Consider the following 27,068-nt stretch of genomic DNA (forward strand, 5'->3'; position numbering starts at 1 on the left):
GACTTGAAAATTTAATAACACAAAGCATGAATATATGACATCAAAGTTTAATACTACTATCAGATTTTAGCAAAAACTGATACATAAGACAAATATTCCACAATCTAATTATCAACTACATCAAAGTTTGAGATTTGTCCTGAGATCATTCCCAATTCATTCACCAATGTGGTAAAGGTGGCTTCACGGAATGGTTTGGTGAAGATGTCTACTAACTGCTAATCTGTAGGCACAAACTGCAATTCCACTGTACCTTCCATTACATGTTCCCTTTTGCAATGGTACCTTATGCTGATATATTTAGTCATTGAATGTTGTACTGGATGTCCTATCATTGCAATAGCACTTTGATTATCACAATATATAGGAATTTTAGAATATTCTAACCCATAATCCAATAACTGATTCTTCATCCAAAGAATTTGAGCACAACAGCTTCCTGCAACAATGTACTCAGCTTCAACAGTTGATGTGGAAATTGACTTTTATTTTTTGTTAAACCAAGAAACCAATCTGCCACCAAGAAATTGGCAGCTTCCAGATGTGCTTTTCAGGTCTATCTTGCAACCTGCAAAATCAGCATCTGAATATCCAATTAGCTTAAAGTCTGACTCTCTATGTAACACCCCCAAATCCGGGGTTGGGGATTCAGGTTGTCACGAGTTCCATTTCCCTTAATAACACCCAATCTTAATAAACAATCAACTACTCTGTACTGTGACCCCACAATAAACACACACACCACAAGTTATAGTCTCAGAGATGAATATCAAAAAAATAACACGAGTCATTTTATTCCAAAATTATATGCCATTACACCTTAAAAGGGTTTCTGAATAGATTTACATTTCTTTGCCATTATTACAATTGATAAAGATACATAAGTCTGGTACATCGAAAGTTAAAAGCCTAGCCTATTGGTAGTTCCTACCTCAGCTACAGCGACATCAACGCCTATAGGAAACTGTGGAACGTTTCCTATCCGCTCGCGAATTGGGAGCTTGGTCCTGTTCATCTTTTCTATCTGTTGTTGTGTGATGAAATAAGAAAGCAAGGGTGAGCAACAAGCCCACCAAAATAATATGTATAATGATTAACTGTATATGAGCATTCTCATAGTACTCATGAAAGTCTTGGTCAAGAAGAAATGAACCAAGCTGATATCTTAACGCGACCAAGTCACAAAATATTCAGTATATATGTATATATATACTTTTCAAAATCTTGGAAGTCCTCTTCCATGCATAATATACACAGAGTTCCAGTTTATAACTGTATAAAACTATCGTTGCAAGGTGATCTCATATATCTAACCTTGTCTCAACGTTTTTTGTGAAAATCTTTGTCATGCATAAGATAATCATTAACCAGATATAAGTTGAAAAGATGAAGTTACAAGATACTCCAATATACTTATATCTTTTCCGAATACTACTTGAACTACCACCGTTCAAGGTATAATCCGTTTTAAAAGTTCATCACATAGATGAGACTACAAGATAAGATTTGAATAGATTCAATTCTTGATATCATTATAAATAATGAAGTTACGAGATACTTCATTAAGTCCCGATATATATATACACCTATATATATACATTTCATACACTCCTTGAAAACCTCTGTTATGAAAATTATAAACAGAGTTGCAATATCCAATGAATTTGGAAAGGAGAAAACCTTGGCATAAACCTGATATCTTGCTGATCAGGCAAAGATACCAATAAGTAACCTTTTCTACTGTAGATGGATGAATTCCTCTCCGGTCATCACCCTGGCCGCATTAGGACCTCGCGCTAGACCGTTACCCGGCCACTCACGCGTGGATGGGCTGTCACCCAGCCTCTTACACCTTCATAGACCGTACCCCGGCCTGTCGCTTATGCCGACTCAATTAGATGGACTTACTTCCCGAACGTTGGGCAAGTAATCAAATTGTTTTCTCAAAACAGCAACCTCGTTGCGAATATAAAATACACCACAGAGCCGGATCCCTAAGATTTTTTGAGCGAATATTCAAGTCTCCTTCGAAAGGAAGATCTTAAATCTGAAAACAAGTTTTGGGATCCGCTCTAACTTTTAAAATCATTTTGAAGACTCGAAAACATTTTTAAGAATGTTTGGAGTAATGCTGATTTAATGAAATAAATCAATCCCGATATATTAGAAAATATCTGAATATTATTATTTAAATATTATTCCCATAAGGATAATCCTTATAAAAATAATTGAAGTAAAAGTTTTAAAACTCATACTTGAAATGAATATTGATAACCAAAGATATACTTATACGAAAGTATGTCTTTATTTGTCTTTATAATGGTTCGGTCGCGAAACGGTCGTTTCTCTTAAACCGTACATCGAATTCAAACGAACCACATATCAAAACGAAGCTCGTAACATGAACTATCTAATCATGGCAATGGTCAAAACCTAATAGTGAGTTCACGGATCCTGATTGTTAAGAACAAAACAGTCTTAAAGTAAATCGGACATTACGACGGCTAGGTTTACGCGATTACCAAATTTTAAACTACTCCAACCAACCACAATCAATCCACAAATCAACCCATAACCACCAATACCACCAAACTTCATCCAAACCTTACTAACTCAGTCCATAACCCCATGATTTTTCCAACTTATTCAATCTCAAACAAGAGCTACTAATTATACTTAAGGTTCATCAACCAACAACCAAGATTTATAACCCAAAATCATTATAATTCCATCCAAACTCTAAACATACAAGAATCATGCTCTCATGAACTATAACAAACAAAACCAAACCTAATACTCAAAGTAAAGTTAGGGTTTGAAGGGGTTATACCTTCCTTGGAGAGTGGAGAATCACTTAGGAAGCCTTAAATAACCACTAACTATCTTTACTAAGCTTGGATCTTGAAGAAAACATAAGAAAACACAAAGTTAGTTTCTTGAAAACACTATTCACCAAGAACTTTGATGAATTGATTTGCTATGTTAAACATGGAATCTTGAGCTTAAACTTATGGCTCATCTTAGTTATGAATTATGGAAGCTAAAGAAACAAACCTCTTGAATTATGAAGGCGTGTAGCTTGATTTTTGAAATTTTCTCCTTTGCTTTTCATGGAAAAGCCGAGAGCAAAGAGTAGGGGAAGAAGAAAATGTTTTTGTTTTGGTTGCTTTTGATTTTTGTGTTTGTTTTTCTTGTTAATTAGGTTGTTACCATGGTAAATATTGTGTGCCTCACAATCATCCAACAACACACTTGCTTGGTCATGCTTATGTCACCATGTGATGTCACCCTCCCTCCTTTGTCCTCTTCTCATTGGTTTGATGACATCATCCCCACTAATCTCTTTGATTAGCTTTTAATTATTTGGCTAATGACCGCTGATCTGTTATACGGTTCGCTTAACTTTCGTTTTCGTTTATCGTTTGAGGGATCATACCCGGGATCTTATTACTTAGGTTTCCTTAACCTTTCTCAAAACATTATATTCCTTTTTATGATCCCCTCTTAAAATCCTTGAATTTAAATCCTATTTATCATGTTACCTTATACTCACTTCTTTTTGTATCTGGTGGATTTCCGGGAAAAATCAAAGTGTTCGGAATTGGATTCTGACGATCTTTACATAAACTTATATACCATATAGAGTACTAATAAAATCTCAGAATATCAATAACAGAACTCCTACATAGTGTGGCATGAAAAGTTTTCTTATTCAGCATAATCTGCAAAATCACTATTCATAAGGGTTTCAAAAATTTCCAAAAATTGGGGTTATTACACTCTAGGATATCATAATCCTATATTAATGGTCTCTTTGAGATATCTAAAAATTCTCTTTACAGCTAACAGGTGTGGTTCCCTTGGATCAGCTTGGAACCTTGCACACAGACAGGTAGCATACATAATATCAGGTCTAGTAGCATTCAAATATAAGAGTGAGCCAATACCTCTGTAATTAGTTATTTCTACTAAAGAACCAATATTTAAGTCTAACTTGGTTGTAGTGGCCATAAGAGTTATTGCAACTTAACTGTCTTGCATTCCAAACCATTTGAGTAAATTCCTGGTATATTTTGCTTGATTTATGAAGATACCTTCATCTTTCTGCTTTACTTGTAAACCCAGAAAATAACTCAATTCTCCCAATATACTCATCTGATATCTTAACTGCCTTAGCTTTGCAAACCTCTCACAGAGTTTATCATTAGTAGAACCAAAGATAATATCATCAACATATATCTGTACTAACAACAAGTCCTTACCATGGTACTTATAAAATAGAGTTTTTTCAATTGTACCTCTTATGAAACCACTTTCTAACATAAATTGAGCAATCATTTCATACTAGGCTCTTGGAGCTTACTTTACTCCATAGTGCTTTATCCAGTAAGTAAACATGATCTGGATATTTTGAATCAATGAACCTGGGAGGTTGTTCAACATAAACTTCCTCTTTAAGTTCACCATTTAGAAATGCACTCTTAACATCCATTTGGAACACCTTAAATTTCATGTGAGCAGCATAGGCTAGAAAAATTCTGATTGCCTCAAGTCTTGCAACTGGAGTGAAAGTCTCATCATAATCAATACCTTTTTGCTGTGAATAGCCTTTTGCAACCAGCCTTGCTTTATTTCTTATAACAGTGCCCTTACTATCAGTTTTTTTTATGAACACCCACTTTATACCAACTACTGATCTGTTATTAGGTCTTGGTACAAGAGTCCAGACTTTGTTCCTTTCAAATTCATTTAACTCCTCTTGCATTGTTGTGATCCAATCAGCATCTTGCAGAGTTTCTTCAACCTTTTTGGGTTCTATTTAGGATAGAAAAGAATGATAGAGACATTCATTCTTAGTGGCTCTTCTAGTCTTGACCCCACTATCATGATTTCCAATGATCAAGTAAGGTTTATATGACTCGGTCCATTTTCTTGTAGAAAGAAATTGACTTCTTGAGGTAGAACCTCCCCTGATCCATGAAGTCTCTTAATTCACTTTGTCTTGTACCACTATTATTTCATGATGCTCCTCATGAATCAGTATTTTAAGTACTATCAGTGTTTGCTTCATCAGTATTTGAGGAATTAGAGTCTGATGGAGTATCTACTGAAGTTTCTTGATTTGAATCACTTGACCCCTTATGTGAATCATGTTGCACCCCCTCAACATATGCTTCTTCTTGCAGAGTTTCCACTGTCATGTGGCTCATCAGAGTTTGAAGCGATGTCAGGATTTGTTGTATCAGGATTTATCAGAATCTGACAGAATGTTAAGAGTCAACTGCTCATCATATGGTACTTTTTTTTAAAATCTCAATTCTTCATTATCATCTGCATTCTCTAGACCTGTGATCTTATTGTCATCGAAAGACACATGAATATATTCCATGACCACCCTTGTTCTCAGATTATAAACCTGAAGGCTTTTGTTGATAATGGATATCTAACAAAAATTCCTTTATCGACTTTTAGATCAAATTTATTAAGCTGTTCTGGATGAGTTGAGAACAAAACATTTGCAGCCAAAAATGTGAAAGTATTTCAAATTTGGCTTCTTTCCCTTCACCATCTCAAATGGTATTTTACCATGCTTGTTGATCAATGTTACATTCTGTGTGAAGCATGCAGTTTTCACAGCCTCGACCTAGAAGTAGGTAGGAAATTTAGCTTCCTCAAGTATGGTTCTTGCAGATTCTATGAAAGTTATATTCTTTCTTTTAACAACTTCACATTGTTGTGGAGTTTTACGGGCAGAAAATTCCTGTTTGATTCCCTTGTACTTGCAGGACTCTTCCATAGTGTTGTTCTTGAATTCAGTTCCATTATCACGTCTAAAGATTTTGACTTTGTGAGGTGATCCTTTTTCCAGTTCCCTTACATGAGCAAGAAGAATTGACGGTGTTTCATCCTTGCTGTGTAGAAAATACACCCGTATGTATCTTGTATACTCATCAACAATAACAAGTGCATACATCTTCTTTGCAATAGACATTACATTTACCAGACCAAAAAGATCAATGTGCAGTAAGTGATATGGTTCAAGAATTGAGGATTTAATTTTACTCTTGAAAGATGTTTTCCTTGGTTTGGCTTTTTGGCATGAATCACATAAGCCATCAGGAGTAAATACTGCATTGGGCAATCCTCTCACAAGATCTTTCTTCATAAGTTCATTGATGTTGTTGAAATTAAGATGAGAAAGTCTTTTGTGCCATTTCCAGCTTTCTTCCACAGATGCTCTACTAAGCAGATATACTCCAACTTTATCAATATTTGTGGAGACCCTGGTTTCATATAAATTACCATGTCTAACACCCGTCATTGCAATCTTTCCATTTGATTTACTAACAATTTTACAATGTTCCTCATAAATGTTCACATGGTATCCTCTATCACAAATTTGACTCACACTGATCAAATTATGCTTGAGTCCTGCAACCAGAGCTACATTATCAAGGATGACATTTCCAAGTTTAATCTTCCCATATCCCAAAATATTTCCTAAGTTTCCATCTCCATAAGAAACATTTGGGCCAGCCTCTTCCTTAAACTCTGATACCAGGGATTTATTTCCAGTCATATGTCTTGAACATCCATTGTCCAAGACTAAAGAATTCTTCTGGTTATCCTGCAATCAGATTTAATAATTAATTAGTGTTTTTAAGGACCCATACTTGCTTGGATCCTTTGACCTTTATAAGTTTGTTAACATTTGCAGCAGAAGACTTTGAATCATATTTTATGCTAGCATTCTTAATATCAGAGTTTATTTTAGATTTATTTAAAGAGGGTTTAAGTTCATAATAGTCATAATACAAATTGTGATACTCTTTACATGTGTAAATTGAATGCTAAACACTACCCAATAAAAACATGGATTCTTTGGTTTATATCTAACTGTTCTATTCCTAAACTCTGATTTAGGAGGAACATTATTTATCCCTTTATTCTTCCTTCAAGCAACAGTAAGATGATTAGTACTACCACAGTTAAAACAGACATTTCTAGGTGTATTAGAGATGGGTTTATAATTGTTCTCCTTATTCACACCTTCTTTTCCATTCCTATTATTTCTAGGCTATTTTTCCTTGTTTTTTATTTTAACATCCTTCAGCTTTTGCTTAAGCTGTTTATGAGTCATTAAACCAACATTTACTGATTTTGCATGAATTTTTTCACACTTATCAGCTTTTAATTTTGACTTATATGCTAATGTTGATCCTTTCTCATTAATTGACTTAACGGTCCAGCACTTAAGTTAAACTTAATAGGTTTTAACTGAGACTTGTTCAGTTTTAACTTTGTATCAATATTTACTGGTTTAACTCTCTCAGCTTCCTTTTTATTTTTCTTATTAGAATTAGTCTTATCAGCATATCCTAATCCTGATCCCCAACATTCATTTTCTATTAAACCCTGAGTTGTTTTCCAGAACTAGTCCAAAGCCTAATCACTGCTCTTTCTTTATGTAGTTCTTTTTCTAGATAAGCATGTTTTTCTAACAATTTTTTTAACATACAAAGCATCATCTCTCTCATTTTGAGTTTCTAGCATTAAAATCAACTCAATTTCTATGTAATCATTTCTTTTCTTAAGATCAAAGTTTTCATTCTTAATCCTAGCATTCTCAAGTGTTTGACCCCTATAACTAACATGCAGAGATTTAAGAAACAGTCTTAGCTCACATATATTATCAGTATCAAAAGCAAGCGTGGTTTGAGATACCTTTAATTAAACAGTGTTATCCTCAGTGTCAGCATTTGCCATAAGAGCATAGTTTACTTCATCATTTGATTCTGATGTATCATCCCAGTTGTTTTTCTTGGTAATCAAGGCTTGTTTCTTCTCATCCCTAGCCTTTTTTTAGTCAGCTGCAAAGTGTCATACACCATCACAGTTATAACACATTTCCTTTAACTTGTCAAGCTTTCCAAATCTAGACTCCTTCACATCAGAATTTGTTTTATAATTCCTCTTATCAGAGTTTGAGAAACTAAAGCCTTTCCTGGAAAATTTCTTGTTCTTGTTCTTGTTCTTGAAGTTCTTATAGACCATGTTCTTGAAGTTTTTAACCAACAAAGCTGCCATTTCTTCATTGTTGTCATGATCTCTTTCAATATCTGATTCATTATCAGAGTTTGAGTCATCATCAGAGTTAGATGAATCAGTTTCAGACTTTACAATCATAGCTTTTCCATTGGAATGGCTTTTTCTCCTAGTTTTCTCCCTTGGCTTCTTTTCGATTTTGAGACCAACATGTCTTGTTCTCGTTCCTTTCCTCTTGCTTCTCTGCTCCATGTCTAGTTCATGAGTCTTCAGTATGCCATAAATATCATAAGGAGATACTTCATCCAATTCATAATTATCCCTGATTGATGTGACTTTCAAGCCCCACTTTTCTGGAAGAGCAAGAAGGAACTTCAAATTAGAGTCTTCCTAGTCATATTCTTTGTCAGCCAAAGACAAGTCATTGATCAGCTTTTGAAATCTGTCCTAGATTTCAGTTAGTGACTCATCAGATTTTGAGTCAAAGTGCTCATACTCCTGTGTCAGTATAGTTCTTCTATTCTTCTTAATAGCAATTGTTCCCTGACACTCGACTTCCAAAGTGTCTGAAATTTCTTTGGTAGTTTTACATCCAATAACTCTGTTAGACATAACACTGTCAAGACTGCTGTGAAGAATATATCTCACTTTTGCATCTTTCATAATAGATGAAAGATCTTCAGGAGTATAGTCCTTCTTATCCTTATCAACCATATTTTCTTCTCCGTCAACAATAGCAACAGCTACCTTCATTGGCCTATGTGGACCATCATATATCCTGCGCAGGTATTCAGGATCTGTTGCTTCCAGACACATGGCCATCTTCACTTTCCAGATTGGATATTCATGAATCTTCAGGATTGGTACTTTGATAGCCTCGTTTCTGCTCATGTTGTTATTGATGGGTTGATTGGCTGGTGGAGTAGGTGGGGGATTTGGTTGTGCTTCTTTATCTCCCATTATAGATTGATTTAAGATCTTGAATTATTTTTATATCAACGGAAAGCTCTGATACCAATTGTTAGGTCCTTAATACAACTATAGAGGGGGTGAATACAATTTATGCAAATAAATTGAATTAAGCACTCAATAGTATAAACAGTTTTCTATTGATTGATAAAAACTTATTACAAACTAATCTCTCAAAAAATGAAAAGATATCCTTGAAAGCTGTTAGGTTACACAAAAGATATATCAGTACGTGACACATAAAGTGTTAACCTAATTTGTGCTTATATACTGCACAGCTACACAATCAAATATGAAATCCTATTATATTACAATAAGAAATCATAAACACATATCCTTAATTTGATTGCTACTAGAAGTAAATTCCTTCATATACTTGAATTCTGCAAACTCTTTCCATCTTTAATATCTCCTGATCTTTAGCTGTAGTGACCAAATACCGATGTCAGTTCCTGATCATCAAATGTTGATAGCAAATACTAATGATGTCACCTTCTGCTAAAGTCAGATATTAATCTCTGATAGCTTATAACATGATATTATCAATTTCTTCTAACATATTTTTAAGAACAAGGAATTTATAGTAAGACAAACTTAATTAATACAAATTAAGTGAGTTTTGAAAATATTGTGCTTGTTGATTTATTTCCGTAAACACAATATCTCTGCTAAAACTAAATTGCTTTGTTCACCTAAAATCCAAACAAGTTTAAAAAGGCTAAAAATCTAAGAAACACATTCACCCCCTCTGTGTTGCATTCAATATCTAACACAACCTGTTAGGAATATGTTGTGAACTTGATGATAAGTTAAACAAAACACCTTAATAGATTTGACCTAGTGAATTTTTTAGCTCTCGACGGATGATCTAATATAGTCCTGTTGGATGAACTTTATAGTCCCGACGGATGACAATTTGACATCCATCGAGAGTGTAGCTTATGTAACAAATAAGTATTGTAGCACATTTCTACAAACAACATATTTTAGTCTAGTAGATTATGTAGGGTTTTCTAAGTCATGTTGACTATTAGATTGATATGCAGAATAGGTTGGCTAATTGTAAATATCAGATGTCTTGTAATTCTGTATAAGTGAAATAGAGTCAAGTGACAGATAAACTCCCGACGGATGATCTACAAGACTCCCAATGGATAATCAACAAGACTCCTGACGGATGACCAACATAGTCCCGACGGATGATCAAATTCAAAATAGTTGTTGATAGTGACAATATAGTCACATGCGTCGGATATTTGTAAAAGGAATGTGGCAGCCTGTTAAGCAGGATTTTGAGAACAAAGAAGCAATACCATTTTTATGCAAATGTGAAGATTTTCAAAGATGCTGGAATAGAGTAGTGAAACAACATGGAGTTAGACTAGATATATTTTGTTTTATTATCTTGTCTTACTATCATCCAACTTGGTGATATATAAACCAAGAGTAGCAAGTAGAATAATTAACTAAGTAAGCTTATTTTCAGATAAACATATCAAGCTGTATTCTGTAGAAATTTCCCTGTAGTTTTGTTTGTTCAACTTGTAAAGCAGCTGTGAGCTATTCAAAGCTTCACAGAGTTCTCAATCATATATATATATATGGTGGATACTTCAAATCCACCAGAAAGTTTTAAAGCAAGTGTTTTATTACTTAGTATTTTGATTTCTATTACTCTTTCATTCCGCACTATTGCAAATCAAACACTTATATATATATTAAGTTAGAACATTTTTAAAATCTCAAAAAGTAGTCAGAATTACATTCAATCCCCCCTTTTGTAATTCTTATTATATTGTTAGGGAATAACACAGTCGTATTGGGTCTAGTCTGCGAACAGCTTGTGTTCGTGGACCATGACGACTCCCGCTCGTGGGCCTTGACAACCTTCGCTCGTGGGCCTTGACGACTTGGGCCGTCTTTAGTCTGTGAGAGGCCTTGACCAACCCGGTTTTGTACTTGGGCTTTAGACAAGAATTTCAAGTGTAATTCATGCGATATTTAATGTGTCTTTAGGATATATTTTCTATCCTTATCATTTGCCCCCAACTTCCAGGAAAACTAGTCGAGTTTTCATGGAAGTTATGATGGTCTATTCGTGACTTGGGATACTTTCGGCCCTTCTCGGGTATCGGCCCTTCATGAGTATCGTCATTTTATCGTAAAGTGTGGAGCGACCTACACGGTTACAATGACTTATGCATTTTTAGTGTGAGTAAACCTTCAAGGTCTTTGCATATGCTAATTGAATAGTGTTTGACACCAAACTGTCTTAATCGGGACTAGAAAGCGAGCGTTTATCACCCCTTATCCTTCGTCAAGGTTAATTATAGGGTGAAAGCTGTTAAATTTTCAAAAGTAGATAAGTTAAAATAGATTTTTATTTTAAAAATATAATTTTAGAATAAATATATAATTTTGATATAAGGTGGAATTTTTAAATTATATATTATAGGTTATTTTTATGTTTTAATAAAAATTTATTACCTTATAAATTTAGAGTATTATTAAATTATATTAAAGGGCCGAGTAAGGATTACAAAAATTTACTAATTATTTGAGGTTAATAATTGAAGGACTATTAATTTATGGACACATGTATTCATTACTTTATAACAAAAAATAAAAATTTCACAGTTAGATATTTAAAAAAAAAATTAGCAAAAAAAATTTTTACCAACACCACAGCGATTAAAGAATATTGTGCAGAATTATTTTTCCTCCTATACACCTGACAAAATAAAAGGTTTTCTTAATATACAGCACCGACAAACCCTAGGTGTATGCAGTATATTTACGTGGTCATAAGCTCATTTGATTATAACTGAATGAAAAATTTTAAAGGCTCGTTCAGAATATGATGTCGATAAGATTGTTTGTTAATTTTTATATAATCTGGATGAAGGGAAAAAACTTCTGGATGATCCACTCACCAATTTCTCATCTCTGTCGTCTAAATACTCTTTTACTTATTATATTCCAAAATAATACTGCTATCCTTACAATATTGGTATCCAAGCAAAGCACGTGATTTGTATTCACCTCTTGGTCTCTTCTCTTGGCTGCTTTTTGGTTGTGCAATGAAGTTATTGTAATGTGTATTTAATTGTATTTATTTTATTAAAATTAAATTTTTTATAGGTAAATCGAATGACAAAAAATGACATCAAGCTCAATAAATTAGAATAATAGTATAGTTTCTCTAAAGTCACAAAAGAAGAGGATGGACGCAAGATAGAAATTTTTAATTCACGTGCTTTTAGAGATTATAGTTATTGTTAAGATTGACATGTGTTATTCCTGTACTCATTTAATTTAATATATTGATTCTAATCTTAATCTTAATAGTGATATCAATCTTAGAAAAAAATTGTTAAACAAAATCAATATTAAAAGAAATTATCATCGTTCAGATAATGTATATATTCTTTTAACAAACAACATCATTCATTCAAATTTTCAAAATCTTATCATCCAGAAATTTGTATTATCCAGAAATGACTGTTCAGATTAAACAAATGACCTCTTAGATTTTTTTCAACGGGAAATAATTATGTTATTATACTAAAAGTCCAAGATTCATATGTCGTTGGTAACAAATTTAAGTTAATATGTTATTAGTTATAAATAAAACATTTTTTTATTATACAACTATTATTATCAAGATATATTACAATAATTACACCTGTATTCATTACTCTAATAACAAAAAAAATAAAAATTTCAAAATAGATTTATTTAAAATTTTATATAAATCTAATTTCAAAATTTTTATTTTTACTAAAAAACATATATATAAAAATTAGTAAAATTAGTAAAATTTTGATATTTTATACAAAGACAATATTAGTAAAAATATTCTTACAATAAAAAATCATTATTAAAAATCATTAGTAAAAAGAATTTTTAGCAACATCACAATAAAAGAATATTCTGCAGAACCAGTACTTTTCCTGACCTGACAAAAAAAGGGCCTACTGCAGCACCGACAAACCCTAGGTGTGTGCAGTACAGTATATATATATGGTCATTAATTGCAGCAGGTAAAAAAGTACTCGAAAACACATTGCATCCCTGCTAGGTCTTGTATAAAAAAGAGAGAAGAATGGGATCAAAGAAGTGTGGCCAATCTTGTATAATTGAACATGCAGATATCGGTATCAAATTTTGCCCGTCCGCACAAGATGTTTGTGAGTTTTATCTGAAATTTAAGATTCAGGGGAATGAGCTGCCATGCACCCATATGATAGCCGAAAAAAATCTGTATGAGGATCATTCCACTCCTTGGGAGATTTTAAAAAGCAACGATTCTTGCTGGTCTTTGTCAACAGAATCCTCAAACACCTATAGTGGTAATATAAAAACCAAGAAGGTAATGTACGTGTTTACCATGTTGAAAAAGAACGGGGAACGTGTATCACGCAAAGCTGGTTGTGGCACTTGGACTTGTCAGAATAAAAAAGCTGTGAAGAATAAGGAAGGGGTTCTTATTGGATACGACAAGCTCCTGACATATAAAGTAGAAAATGATTCGGATGATCATGGAAAGTGGACTTTGCACGAATATAGTTTGCACCCAAAGGACTACAACTACGCTATATGCAAGATTACGAAAGAGGAGAGTATTGCTTTTGATGACAAACAGCTTGTTGGTTCAGATATGGTAGTACAGGGGTTTCCTTATCATTACGTGTCCAACCAGGCAGAATCACAGGCGGACCAACTATTGGACCAAGAATGGACGTCTAACACTGAGACACTGAACAAAACTTTTGAACCCCAAGAAGACCAGGCAGAACTACAGGCGGACCCAGTATTGGACCAAGAATGGAGGTCTTACACGGAGACATTGAACACAACTTTGGACATAGAAGAAGAAGAAGAAAGGGAGGCATGTGATCAAATTGATGCTCTGGAATTGAAAGAGCTTTCCGACGATAACATCTTTAGCAAACCTGCAGAACCAGAAGGAAAAGAAGTAGAGCAGGAGCAACAAGTATTACTTGTAGAGCATGAGGAGCAACAAGTATTACTTGCAGAGCAGGAGGAACAACAAGTAGTACCTGTGGAGCAGGAACAACAACAACTACTATCTGAGGAGGAGCAGGAAGAACAGCGGCAAGAAAAAGAAAGAATGGCTTTAATTACTCATCTGGCGGCAAACTTTGATTATTGTTATGGGCTGCAACAACAGTACTTTGAAGGAGGTGAAACGATTCTCTAGGAAAGAAAAAGATTCACAGTTATCACATGAGGACGAGCTCTCCAACAACAAGAAGCAACGACATACATTTGTCTCCAGCCTTAACTAGATTGTGTTGTATAGTTACCTAAACTTTCTTTAATCTTCTATTTTCCTCATTGTCATCAATGGAGTAGCTTAGTGTCATGGTTTATTTAATTACTGTATATACACATGACAGACCGTTTTAATGTGTTTCGTTTTGATAAAGACTATCTTTGTAATTTATGCAGTTGCATGCAATAAAATGTGTTCTTCCTTCAGCATTGTAGTTCGGAGTTGGTTCAATGTGTGCGTGCCCGTTACCTAGTCTTAATGCTTTATTTTGTGCTTGCAATACTGTAGATGAATGTTAGAATCACATTCCATTCACATCATGAATCCATGATTTATAATGACAAACTTCAATGCTCTACAACTGCCTAGTTTTATCACTACACGATATTCTGGTACGATTTCTGGTACGATTATTGTTTGGTGATTTTGTTTGTGCTTTATGTACAACAGCAGCTCATATGACTGTCAATGAACTGAAATTTCTACAATGCAGCTTCTTTGTTGAATTGTTTTTGCCACAACCATCTAGTAACTCCCCAGTATAAAACAAACACTACAATTCATTCGGTATGGACAAGTTATTGACTTGGATCTAGTGTGTCTATTTTTACAGTTTACCAATCTTTATATGCTCTGATTTTCACTTGTAGAATTGATAGCTTGTCCTAGGAGTTTGAATCAGCGTTGCATCTTTAATTAAACTAGCAATATGCCAGTACGCACATGGATTTAGTTATTTTCCTAATTATAAAAAAATGAAGTAAGAAGTTAAAAATTTGACTTTTTCTTCAATTATATTCATTAAAAAGAGAAAAAAGGCCCTGAATATCACATTTTGGGAGCAAATGGTCTAAAATATCACAATATGAGAAAATTGCCCTAAAAGTTGAGTTCCAGGAATATGAAGACCACGCATTGTAAACATGCGTTGGTGTCCCTGATATATCCCTCACAACGCAGTAATTTTATGCGTTTATACCCTTAACACAACTTTTAAATGCATTTTCAAATTTTTTATTTTTATTTATTTATTTTAAAATTTATTTTATATTCTAAAATTAATATTAACGCAAATAAAAAATACTTTCTGTAAAAACGCAAATAAAAAAGCAGGTACTACTTGTTGCTCCTCCTGCTCTGCAAGTAATACTTGTTGCTCCTGCTCTACTTCTTTTCCTTCTGGTTCTGCAGGTTTGCTAAAGATGTTATCGTCGGAAAGCTCTTTTAATTCCAGAGCATCAATTTGATCACATGCCTCCCTTTCTTCTTCTTCTTCTATGTCCAAAATTGTGTTCCACGGAGGGAGTACAAAATTACGTACTTTAGCATGTTTTTACTACAAATTAAAAATTACGTAACTTCTCTCCACTGTGAGGGTCTTATGATTTTTTTCTCTCCATTTCTAAACAGAACGTGTGAGAGGCAGATTTAGCAATGGCAACGGTGAATAACATTGATATCTTGGATGTCAGATCTGGACATCTCCAATGAGGAGGATGAGGAATTGGTGCTGGATGGGGAAAGTGAAAAGTGAGAAAGCTGAGAACAGATTTGAGTTATGCTTAATTGGAAAGCTCTTGACAGAGAAGAATTTAAATGTACGTGCCATGAAGTCTAAAATGGCTGACATCTGGAAGCCAGCAATGGGAATAAATATCAAGGTCTTGACACCAGGCCTCTTCTTATTTCAATTCTATCATAAGGACGATATGACTTGGATGATGAATAATGGTCCCTGGTCTTTTGACAATGCCTTATTGGTTACCAACATTATCCCAGCTGGAGTTGATCCCACGAAGGTGTCTCTCAACACTGTTGAATTTTGGATTCAATTCTATGATCTACCTAGTGGTTATATGTCGGAATCGGTTGGCAAGCAGCTGGGGAATTTTTTTGATTCTTTTTTGTCATATGATCTAAGCAACAACACAAGTATTTGGCGTGAATGTATGAGGATTCGTATTATGGTGGATGTTCGTTTGCCATTAAAACGAAAAAAGAAAATATGTAAGAAGGACAAGTCTGAATTCATTGTTAACTGGAAGTACGAGAAACTTGGTGATTTTTGTTTTGTCTATGGCATGTTGACACACACAGAAGGATTCTGCAAGAAGAAAATTGGTGGTGAGGTAGAAGGTAACAACCGTGAATGGGGATCGTGGCTCATAGCGCCGCCACGAAGACAGGCTGGACAAGGACGGAGTAAATGGTTGCGGGAGGAGGGGGACGTAAATTGGGGTGAAAAAGTAGGAAGGGATAACAGCCAAGGATTTCAAAATCAAATGCCAGCAAAACAAGCGGGATTTCAGCAGAAAGAAGATAATGTGGTTGTTATGAGGGAGAGAAATAAGGGCATCATAACTCAAGAAGTGAATTTTACTGATGGGTTAGAGGGAATTCCATTTTCAAAAAATACTGGGCCTATGGACAAGGAATTAGATGGGCTGGACATCGAGGAAAGAAAACGTAAAAGAGTTGGGCCAAACGAAAGTATGGACATTGTGGGAGGATCGTCCACTGCTAAATCAGACCCTGGGCTTTCTACGGTTGATTGCACAAACTCTTCTCCTCTGTTAATGGCTACGCTTGCTAAGCAAGCTAGCCAGTTCCAATGAATTGCTTAGGATGGAACTGTCGAGGGTTAGAAAACTCTCGTACAGTTCGAGTTTTGAATGATCTTATAAGAGATACTAACCTCGATATTTTGTTTCTGAGTGAGACTATTTTAGTAGCGAATAAAATTGAGAAGCTTCGAGTAAAGTTCAAATATGTTCATTGCTTTTCAGTAGACAGAGCAGGAAGAAGTGGTGGTCTGGCTGTCTTTTGGCATAGTATAGTTGACGTGTCTATAGATAGTTATTCACAAAATCACATTGATTTAGTGTTTAATGAAAACGGTGTTGCGAGTTGGAGGCTGACTTTATATTATAATTATCCGGAGCGCATACGACGTAGAAAGGCTTGGGATATGATTCGTAGACTTTCTAACGCATCAAGTTTGCCTTGGTGCATTCTGGGTGATTTTAACGACCTATTGTATAGTAGTGACAAACAAGGAGTTCATCCTCATCCGGGATCGCTTATGGAGGGTTTTAGGAAGGCTTTGGAGGAGAGTATGTTGTATGAAATTGATCTGGAGTGTGGTTCTTTTACTTGGGAGAAAGGGAGAGGGTCAAATGACAGGGTTCAGGAAAGATTGGATAGGTCTTTTGCAACTAGAGAATGGTGGTTAAAATTTCCGTTGTGTAACCTTTCGGTTATCACGGTCCCAGTGTCCGATCATAAGCCAATATTTCTGGAGTTTAGGGAGACAAAAATCACGAAGAGGAAATTCAGATTTAAATTTGAAAACACCTGGCTTAAGGATCTGAGTTTATTCGAGATGTCACAGACCAGTGGGAAAAGGTTCACTGTTCAAACCTTATTCCCAAACTGATTTCGGTGTCTAAGTATATGAAAAAATGGGGAAGGAATTTTTTTAATAAGTTTAAGGAGAAAGTGCGTAGGCAAAAAGAATTTTTGGAAGACTTGAAAAACAGAAGTGATGATAGCAGTGTGAGACAGTTTATAGTCAAAAAGAACAAGCTGAATGACATTTTGCTGCATGAAGAATTATATTGGAAGCAGCGAGCTAAACTTTTTTGGCTCAAAGAGGGAGAAGATAATACAAAAATTTTTCATGCTTTAGCTTCAGCACGGAGAAGAAACAATAAAATTAATTTTCTCATGACAGATGAGGGCACTCGTGTTGGGAATGATGAGGATATGCTAGCTATTGTGTTGGATTACTTCAGGAATATTTTTACTACTGTCAGCTCCAATGAGTCAGATACGGCTGCAAGAAGTCCCAGAATGGTCTCTCATGACCAAAACATGGCACTGGTTGCTGAGTTGACAATGGAAGAGTTTATCGAGGCTATTCACCAGATGCACCCTGATAAAGCCAATGGTCCGGACGGTTTGAACCCTGCGTTTTTTCAAAGTTTCTGGAAATTGATGAGTAGAGAGGTTTTTGATTGTTGCAAGAGATGGATAAATGGCAATCTTCCTATAGCTGACTTTAACCGCACGAATGTGGTGCTGATCCCCAAGAAAGAAAATGCGTGTCATATGAAGGATTTTCGTCCTATAGTGCTATGTAATGTTTTATACAAGATAGCTGCAAAAGTTTTGGCGAATAGGCTTAAACGTGTTCTTCCCAACCTAATTTCGGAGAAACAATCAGCTTTTGTGCCAAACCGGAGCATTACGGACAATGTGGTTGTTGCTTTTGAAGTAGTTCATCATATGAGAAGGGCAACGGGAGGCAGAGAAGGCGAGATTGCTCTTAAACTCGATATTAGCAAAGCCTATGACAAAGTTAGTTGGGGTTACTTAAAGAAAAGAATGCAAGCCCTTGGTTTTTGTGACAAATGGATTGAGTGGATGATGAGGTGCGTGTCGACAGTATCTTATGACATCTGTTTTAATGGTTCAACAGTTGGTTCAATCACGCCAAAGAGTGGACTCCGTCAAGGAGATCCTTTATCGCCATATTTGTTTCTATTTTGTGTAGAAGGTTTATCGAATCTTCTTGATGGTCCTGAGGAGGAGGGTAAAATTCATGGCTGCAAAACTAGTCCGACTGCTCCAGAAATTTCACACTTACTCTTTGCTGACGATTCGTTCCTGTTCTTTAAGGCCTCATTGGAGGAGACTACTTACGTGAAACATATTCTTCAGACCTACGCCAATATGTCTGGCCAGGAGATAAATTATCAAAAATCTGGAATAATGTTCAGCTCGAATGTGCGAGTAGACAAGCAACGAGAGTTATCTGCAGTGTTGGGTGTTCATAATGATATTTCTGATAGTCATTATCTGGGTCTGCCATCGTTAGTGGGGAGATTGAAAAAGCGAGTTTTTGGTTACATTAAAGATCGTGTTGTAAAACGTATTCAGGGGTGGAATGCTAAACCAATCTCTCGAGGTGGCAAAGCGGTTCTTATTAGAAATGTTGCTCAAACAATCCCAGCTTACAGCATGTCTTTCTTTCTACTTCCCAAAGTTTTATCTCAGGAAATTGAGCGCCTTTTCAATGGATATTGGTGGAACTCGGGGTCAGGTCAGGGCAAAGGTATTCATTGGCTCTCTTGGGATGGAATGAGCATGGCAAAGAGTCGAGGAGGTATGGGTTTTAAGAGTTTATGCGGTTTTAATGTGGCTTTATTAGGTAAACACATCTGGAAGTGTATAGAACAACCGGATATGCTTGTTTCTCGTGTGTTAAAAGCACGTTATTTTCCGGATAAACATATTCTGAATGCTGCTAAAGGTATGGGGTCGAGCTTTATATGGCAGGGCCTGTGGCATGATAAAGAAGTTTTGAGTAAAGGGTACAGGTGGGTGGTTGGTGATGGGAGGAAGATTATAGCGTGTAAAGATCCTTGGTTGGCGAACAAAGTCACGTTTAAAGTAGAGGAGAATCAGTGTTATATGGATAGAGAAGAGGCTGTAAATTCTTTGTTCTATCCTGGTTCCAAAAGGTGGGATGCAGATAAGGTGTATAGCACATTCACTAGTGAGGATGCAAAAGCTACTCTGGCAACCTTTGTGCCACAATGATCAGTTGAAGATAGAATAGTCTGGTCCATGTCTAATGATGGAATATATAGTGTTAAGACGGGTTACCACTTATGGCATAATCACAATGTTAGTGAATCCTTATGTACCGTATCTGGGGGATGGAATAAGCTTTGGAGACTCTCACTACCTCATAAGATGAAGATTTTCCTATGGCGCTTCTGCAGGAACAATATACCAGTAAGGAATCACCTGAGATATAAAGGAGTACCAGTAATGATTCTTTGTCCGATGTGTTGTGTGGATGTCGAACATATTTTGCATTTGTTCTTTGACTGTATATTTGCAAGAAGTTGCTGGCAAGTTGCTGGGATTGATTATGATATGGCACGGGTAGAATCAGGTCCTGAATGGCTTCTCAACAAACTTGAGACTTCAACTCAAGGAGAATGTGTGAAAATTGTAACGATTATGTTGGGAATTTGGTTTTGGAGAAATAAGAAAGTCTGGGAGGATAAAACCATAACAGCTGACTTAGCTATGGAGATGAGTTTCAGGTATGTGGTGGAGTGGCGTAAGGCGAGAAAAGTTTCAAAAAGGCAAACTACCAGGACTGAAACTGAGACTGCTAAAATCTCAAAGAAATGGTGTCCCCCTCCTCAGGATTATCTAAAACTGAATGTTGATGCTTCTTTCTTTCCCCAGGCTGATGCATTCTCTGTGGGTATGGTTATAAGGAGTCACAATGGTGATTTTGTTGGAGCAAAAGTCACAACATTACCTCGTCCCAGCACTGTTCTTGAGGCTGAGAGTATTGGTATTCGGGAGGCGCTTACTTCGGTCCTGCAGAGAGGAGAACGGAAGCTTATAGTTGAGTCTGACTCGCTTCTATCGATTCAAGCTGTTCATCACAAGAAGAATTATCTCCTGGAGGTTGGGCATGTCATTGAAGATTGCAAGATGTTCCTCCATTCTATGCCTGATTGTCGGGTTACTCATATTCGGAAGCAAGCTAACAAGGTTGCTCATAGTACAGCTAGAATTCCTTGTTCAATCATTTGCTCGATTGTTTTTACGTCTCCTCCTTCTTACTTGTTGGAGACACTTATGAATGATTTTTCGAATGAATGAAAGTTATATTAGTTTCAAAAAAAATGCGTTTTAAAGTGATAAAAAGGGCCATTTTTTCAAATTGTGATATATTGGACCATTTGTTCTAAAATTGTGATAAAAAGGGCCAATACCCGTAAAAAGAATACTAATAACTAGGATAGTGATTATATTCATGTTCCGGCCACGATCACAGATGCAATGCCCCATTTTCGAACAAAATAAGTTTTGACCATATTTGTTTTTCGTTCCCAAATAATGTGATCGTGGCACACACATGTTATATTATCTTTTTTGAGATTTAAGTAAATATGATCATAAAATTTCAAATTTCTACAAAAAATTACATCAATATTATATTATTCATATTGAAATTCTTAATTTATATTCAAAAAACAATTATACAATAGATTAATTATTGTTATAAAATGTAGTATATCTATTATTTAATACTAAATATTTATAATGACATAATATTGTCAAGTGATAAATAATAGCAGCATCGTTCTCCGACACAAAATTTTAATTTATCATTATTAGAGAGTTTAACGAACTCCTTCTGTTTCAAGAAGTTATTGTTAAATTCAAAGAACTACTTTCGTTTCAATAAGTTATTATTAACATATATTTTTTCTCAATTAACAAAATATTTTCCAGAATTTTCGTTTAATAATTTTTATAAAAAAATGAAAAAAAATATTATTTTTCCTCCGTTAACACAAAATTCCACCCACAAATTCATCTTTTTTTCAAAAAAATATAAAAAATGCCAAAGTCTACTTTAATTGACCTATGTATTTTTATGAACGAACAATTATGCAAAATAAAGATTTGTGCAAAATTTATATATTTTTAACATATTTTATTTTATTATTTTAATTAAAATAAATTAGTTATAAAATCATTAGTGATACAATACTATTTAAATCATCTCAATAAAATTTACTTTATTAATTCATAAAGAGGACATATAAGAATAATAGTTGAATTGACTTTTACCTTGGTACAAAGAGGGGCTGCATGTAGATTTAGGATTCTCGGACAAAATCTTTCATTGCCAACAGCATATCAATCCTCACGGTGACCTCGATAAGCTTGCATCACTCCGAAATCTGCAAAAGGTACTAACTCTTCATACCCAATTACTGTTATTCATGCCCAATTACTTCTACAAAACTCTGTTATCCTTCAATTGTCTCAATCAGTTAGTAGGTTTAGTTATAATTTTTATGGACTGATCTGTATGCTAATTGAATTAGTCATTCAATTTATATTGTTCTTAACTAATACATGTAAAGAGTTAATCTAATCGTTATTGTTTTTGAATAATTACTGATACTAAACAGAGTTCTGTAGAAATTGTTATATACATTCACAATTATGTGTTTTATTTGTTTAAAGTAATGGGAATTAGTTCGAAATGCGATACTCTACAAAAATTGTACATTACCCGTGGTTATACTCGGTGCCCAATTTTGATTATATCATGTTGCTCTACTATGTTATCTTGAATTATGGTCTACTGTGTTAATTTCATACTATATACTCTGGTATCTTGAATTGTGGTCTACTGTGTTAATTTCATACTATATACTAAGTTAAAAAAAATTATATGATAATGTAAATCTAGCAAGTGCATTTTATTTAGTTCTAATTATTGTTCGGATTTTGTGTTAATTACGTATGGAATTATGATATCTATGTTTTCACTCTGCATCTTGGTCTCACATTTACTTTACCCTGCTTTCTCCAGTCGTGATACCATAGAAAGATATTCAATGATAAATATTGAGTTCCACCGTGTATAATGTTTCAAATGTGTTTCTCATATATTTTGGTCCAACTATATAAATTGCTAAATTTTATCATATAGTTATGAGCAGTTACATGATCTATTACTTTGAGGTTAATGTAGAAATTTCTATATAAAAAACCAATTATGAGTTTTAATTGTTTGAAGTCATGAGCATTAGTTCAATATCCGCTACTTTTCCGTAATTGTACATTAGGTGTGGATATACTCGGTGCCAAAATTTTGATTATTTAGTAATGGTGAATATGGTGGGCTTTAGTAATTTTTATACATTACCTAATCTGTTTGATAAGGTATATCTAGCAAGTGCCTTTATTTAGTTCTAATCTATCTTGGGATTTAGTGTTAAGTACGTATCAAATTATGATATCTCTGTATTGACTCTGTATCTTGATCTCGAATCTCGCTTTACTCTGCTTTCTTCAGTTATCATCCCATATAATAAACACACCTGCTGCACTGCATCAGAACTATCTTTCTACTTTTTACGTGAAATATATGTTAATAAGTTTACAGAGATGCCAACAGACATTTATTGACATTCTGTAAGAGCTATATTAGTTGTTTATATTGCAGAAATGAGTGGAAATTCTGGTTTCCATAGTGCAAACATGTAGACCTTGAAGGACTCAGAGATGGTATACTAAAATTTTCTATAATGATTGTAATCTACTATCATATATACAGAGGTTTTGCCTCTAAATTTGATGTGTACTCTTGATATATGTCTACATCAACTTAGGTACTATAGCGAGGAACATCCATCGTTCTTTGCAACTCTTCCATGTGAAGATAGAGATCTTCATGAAATGGTATGCAAATTAGTATTGCAATACTAATGCGTATCTTCTCATGATTTAATCTTATTGCATGATTGAAAAGTGTAATTGCAATTAATATTTAATAATTTAAAAGTACTAATGCATACATCATTTTGTCAAATTCTAAAAACTACCTGATAACGTCATTAATGGTCTTGAAGAATCTATTCCAAGAAAAGTAATACTTGTACTTGCTAATGGACATGAAACGTATGTGAGTTTCAAGAGGTCTGAACAGTCTCTCTGTCATATGAAAGAATTCAACATTGATTGTCGCGGTTTGTTCGGTTCCGTTATGATTTACTCTTATAAGGGGAACGGAAAATTCTTTGTGAATTGTTTGAAGGATGACCTCTGCGAGGTTATATACTTCAATAATAGGACAATTCTACGTGGCACATTCTATGATCAAGGTACGATACACAAACTATTCTTTGTTAAACTGTTGGACTGTTAATTTTAAATTTTGTTGCTTTTGAATGAACTATTTTTCAGACCTAGTGACTGGTAAAGGATGGAAGTTCCTGGTGTTTCTTAATTATCCTGCAGTTCAAGTCGGAGAAATCGTAAGAAACCTATTTTCCTGTTATAGTCAGTTAATTATTTTCCCGAAATTTTGATAATCAGTTTCTACATGCACTATAAGCATGTTGCATGTTAGTAATTGTTTAACTTAATACTTTTGTATGTTAAAGTTGGTACCTAATTATTAATCATTAACAGCCAATACCCGGACAATTCTGGAGGGCATTTGGGAAACTGTTCCAACCTAAAGTCCAATTTTACATGAGAAATGGAAGTCGATATGAAGGAACTTGTTCCAAAACTGAGAAGAAAATGTATGTCCTTCAAGATCTTGTGCAAGATAATGGTTTGAGTGAGATTGGGAAAGTTTTGTTCACCTACTTCGGTGAAGGAAACTTTTTTGTTATGATATTCGACAAGTCAAATATTGAAGTAATGTTGCTTGATGAAGATTCATCAAGTTCAGGTTATATTTACTTCACAGTTTATGTAATTTTTTTGAACTATTTTACATATCCGCTTATTTTATTTTTAATTCATTGTTCTTTAGAATATAGAATCAGATATGGAGTTTGTTCAGGAACATGTTCTGATTCCTGCAAATTTGGAAGTTGATGTCCATAACAATGACAACATGACTTTTACTCATGTTATGACAACATCCAATGTGGACTCACGAAGCGGTACAGAATTAATTTGTGATATCTAAATTACTAACAAAATTATAACACAGCAGCCCAACTATTTTTAATACTTTGCCTTTTATTTATGTTTTATATCTTCGTTGTAGTATATCCCGAGCTACATTCAATGACCAAATCACAATTGGGAAGCTGGTGACATGGTAACTTTAAGAACTGCTGATGGGGATTGGGATGCCACTATTGTGAAGTCACGAAAATTTCCAAGATTCCCAGGTGGCTGGAATCAGTTTGCTAGAGATAAATATTAAACTCAACATTAAAATAAATAACCTATGTATAATTATTATTTGTACTATACCTCTTCACAGGCACCGGCATAATATAACTACATTTCGAATATTTGTACCTTCCATCATACTTGTACGCATCTTCCTCACATTTTATGCAGCTCAAATACCACCAGTTTTCGGATTCTTCTACAACGGATATTTTGACGGAGCACAAAGGTTTTCTGTGTAATTCTCAGCATATCACTTACTTTAGTAATTATAGATTCTAACTTAGAAAAAAAGTAAAGTAAAAACTGAAAACAGAATTTTATCACCCCCGAGTCATCAGAATTAGTCTTTTGGCTGAGTTGTTGCACTGTTATAGTTTCAATAACATGCACTGATGAACTTGGAATCGAAGAACCTTGTGTGTTGGGAGCTGGTTTGTAACCTTCTTCTTGCAGCTTTAGATCATTGAGAACATGTTAACTTATTAGTAAAGAATATTTGATAAAAATTGGTAAATGTTTCAATGTAAGTAAGCGGATAGATATTCATAAATATATACTTGATCTTTATTTCATTCACATAATCATTTTCTAAATTGAGGTAGATATTTGACGAAGGAAATGTACTAATTTGGACTGAACCTGTAGAATTTTCTGACTAAAGGTTAAATAGTCCTTGAAAAAATGATTCACCTAGATAAATTATATTCGAGCAATGATTTTGACAAGGTTACTCTTATATATTTTAAGCTTGGCGCTTGTGACGATTGCAATGACAATGTCATCCTCTTTAGCCTTCACATAATTCTTATTAGTCTCCATAGCAAGTTGTCCCCAGACACTAACCTTGTGGGAGTACCTTATATGGAATATATGTATAAGTAGAATCTTCTTCAATTTAAAAGAAAGATTTGAATGAGATTTAATATTTAGAGTGATAACTAACCTTCCATCAGTAATTCAAAATTTCACGATATCTCTATTTCCAAACATGGTATCTATCAGTATCACAGGCTCAAAATCCTCCATTACACCAATGATATTTGCATAAATGTAAAGAATTTAGCACAAAAATAAGAACAACACACAAAAAAAAGTTAAATATACTATGCAAGAAATCTTAGTATTATGACCTGTAGTAAATTCTGGGCTTTCAGTATTTTCATATCTGGATGCAATACTAAACAGTTCACCAAGGTCAACAAATTCAATTTTGTGTCTCGGTATCATAAAGTCATCACCTACTAACTTCTAGACTGATGTAGAACTAGAAAATTTTATAAGATATTTCGAGATGGTAGGCTTCATTGTTCCCTTTGCCTCTCTTATATAGAAATTGGTTATAACGTAAACATCTCCTTCAACAATATCTTTACCAACGGATCTCCAATTATCAGCATATACAAAAGCATGCATATGAAAGTCCTATAATAAATAAATTTCTTTAGATTTCTACTTAAACTAATATAAAATGGCAGCATATAAATAATTAGTGAAAATTTAAAAAACTAACATCATCATCAAGCAAAAGCAAGTTGTATCCTTTCAGACCATCTTTTCCTTCTTTGGATGCAGATGTGGACGGCCACATTCTGGTTATACGGACCTTGATCTTCCATGTAGTACGTGACGAATCAATGGAGGACAGACTGTCATACATCTTTTCTTCAAACCTACATAAAAGACTATCAAATGATGAGATGTACATTATATCTATATGAAATAACATGTTTAACAAAGATCAAACGTTAGAACATGGAAAATCTTATAGAATAAACAACAAAACTCGAAAAAAAATGACCTGAAAGAAAGTTGTTTAAATTGAAGTGTGGTATATGCCAATGATAATAGATGCTTATATATTTATAATTAGGGTTTTATAAATCAAAACCCAAAAAATCCGTTATGTGATATACATGATAGAAGTGATAACTGATTGCAGTTGATATTTACAATCAATTTATATCCAAATGACAGATATTTTGTAATTACATTATTACAA

General features: G+C 34.3%; 3 protein-coding genes across 3 annotated transcripts; all 3 read left to right on the plus strand.

Annotated features, from left to right (window-relative positions):
• Positions 1–16,925: 16,925 nt before the first annotated feature.
• On the plus strand, positions 16,926–17,750 carry LOC141718680 (uncharacterized). The gene has a single exon (XM_074521061.1). The coding sequence runs from the start codon at positions 16,926–16,928 to the stop codon at positions 17,748–17,750; it is 825 nt and encodes a 274-aa protein (XP_074377162.1).
• A 2,324-nt stretch (positions 17,751–20,074) lies between these two features.
• Positions 20,075–21,007, plus strand: LOC141718682 (uncharacterized). Its single transcript, XM_074521062.1, has one exon. The coding sequence runs from the start codon at positions 20,075–20,077 to the stop codon at positions 21,005–21,007; it is 933 nt and encodes a 310-aa protein (XP_074377163.1).
• Positions 21,008–23,556: 2,549 nt separating this feature from the next.
• Positions 23,557–25,244, plus strand: LOC141716793 (uncharacterized). Its single transcript, XM_074518970.1, has 5 exons — positions 23,557–24,033; positions 24,116–24,186; positions 24,344–24,611; positions 24,696–24,828; positions 24,936–25,244. Exons 1-4 carry the CDS (start codon positions 23,871–23,873, stop codon positions 24,758–24,760), a joined length of 567 nt encoding a protein of 188 aa, XP_074375071.1. The 5' UTR covers positions 23,557–23,870; the 3' UTR covers positions 24,761–24,828; positions 24,936–25,244.
• The last annotated feature ends 1,824 nt before the right edge of the window (positions 25,245–27,068 follow it).

The sequence above is a fragment of the Apium graveolens genome, chromosome 4, assembly GCF_009905375.1.
Source record: "Apium graveolens cultivar Ventura chromosome 4, ASM990537v1, whole genome shotgun sequence".
Classification (NCBI taxonomy): Eukaryota; Viridiplantae; Streptophyta; class Magnoliopsida; order Apiales; family Apiaceae; genus Apium; species Apium graveolens.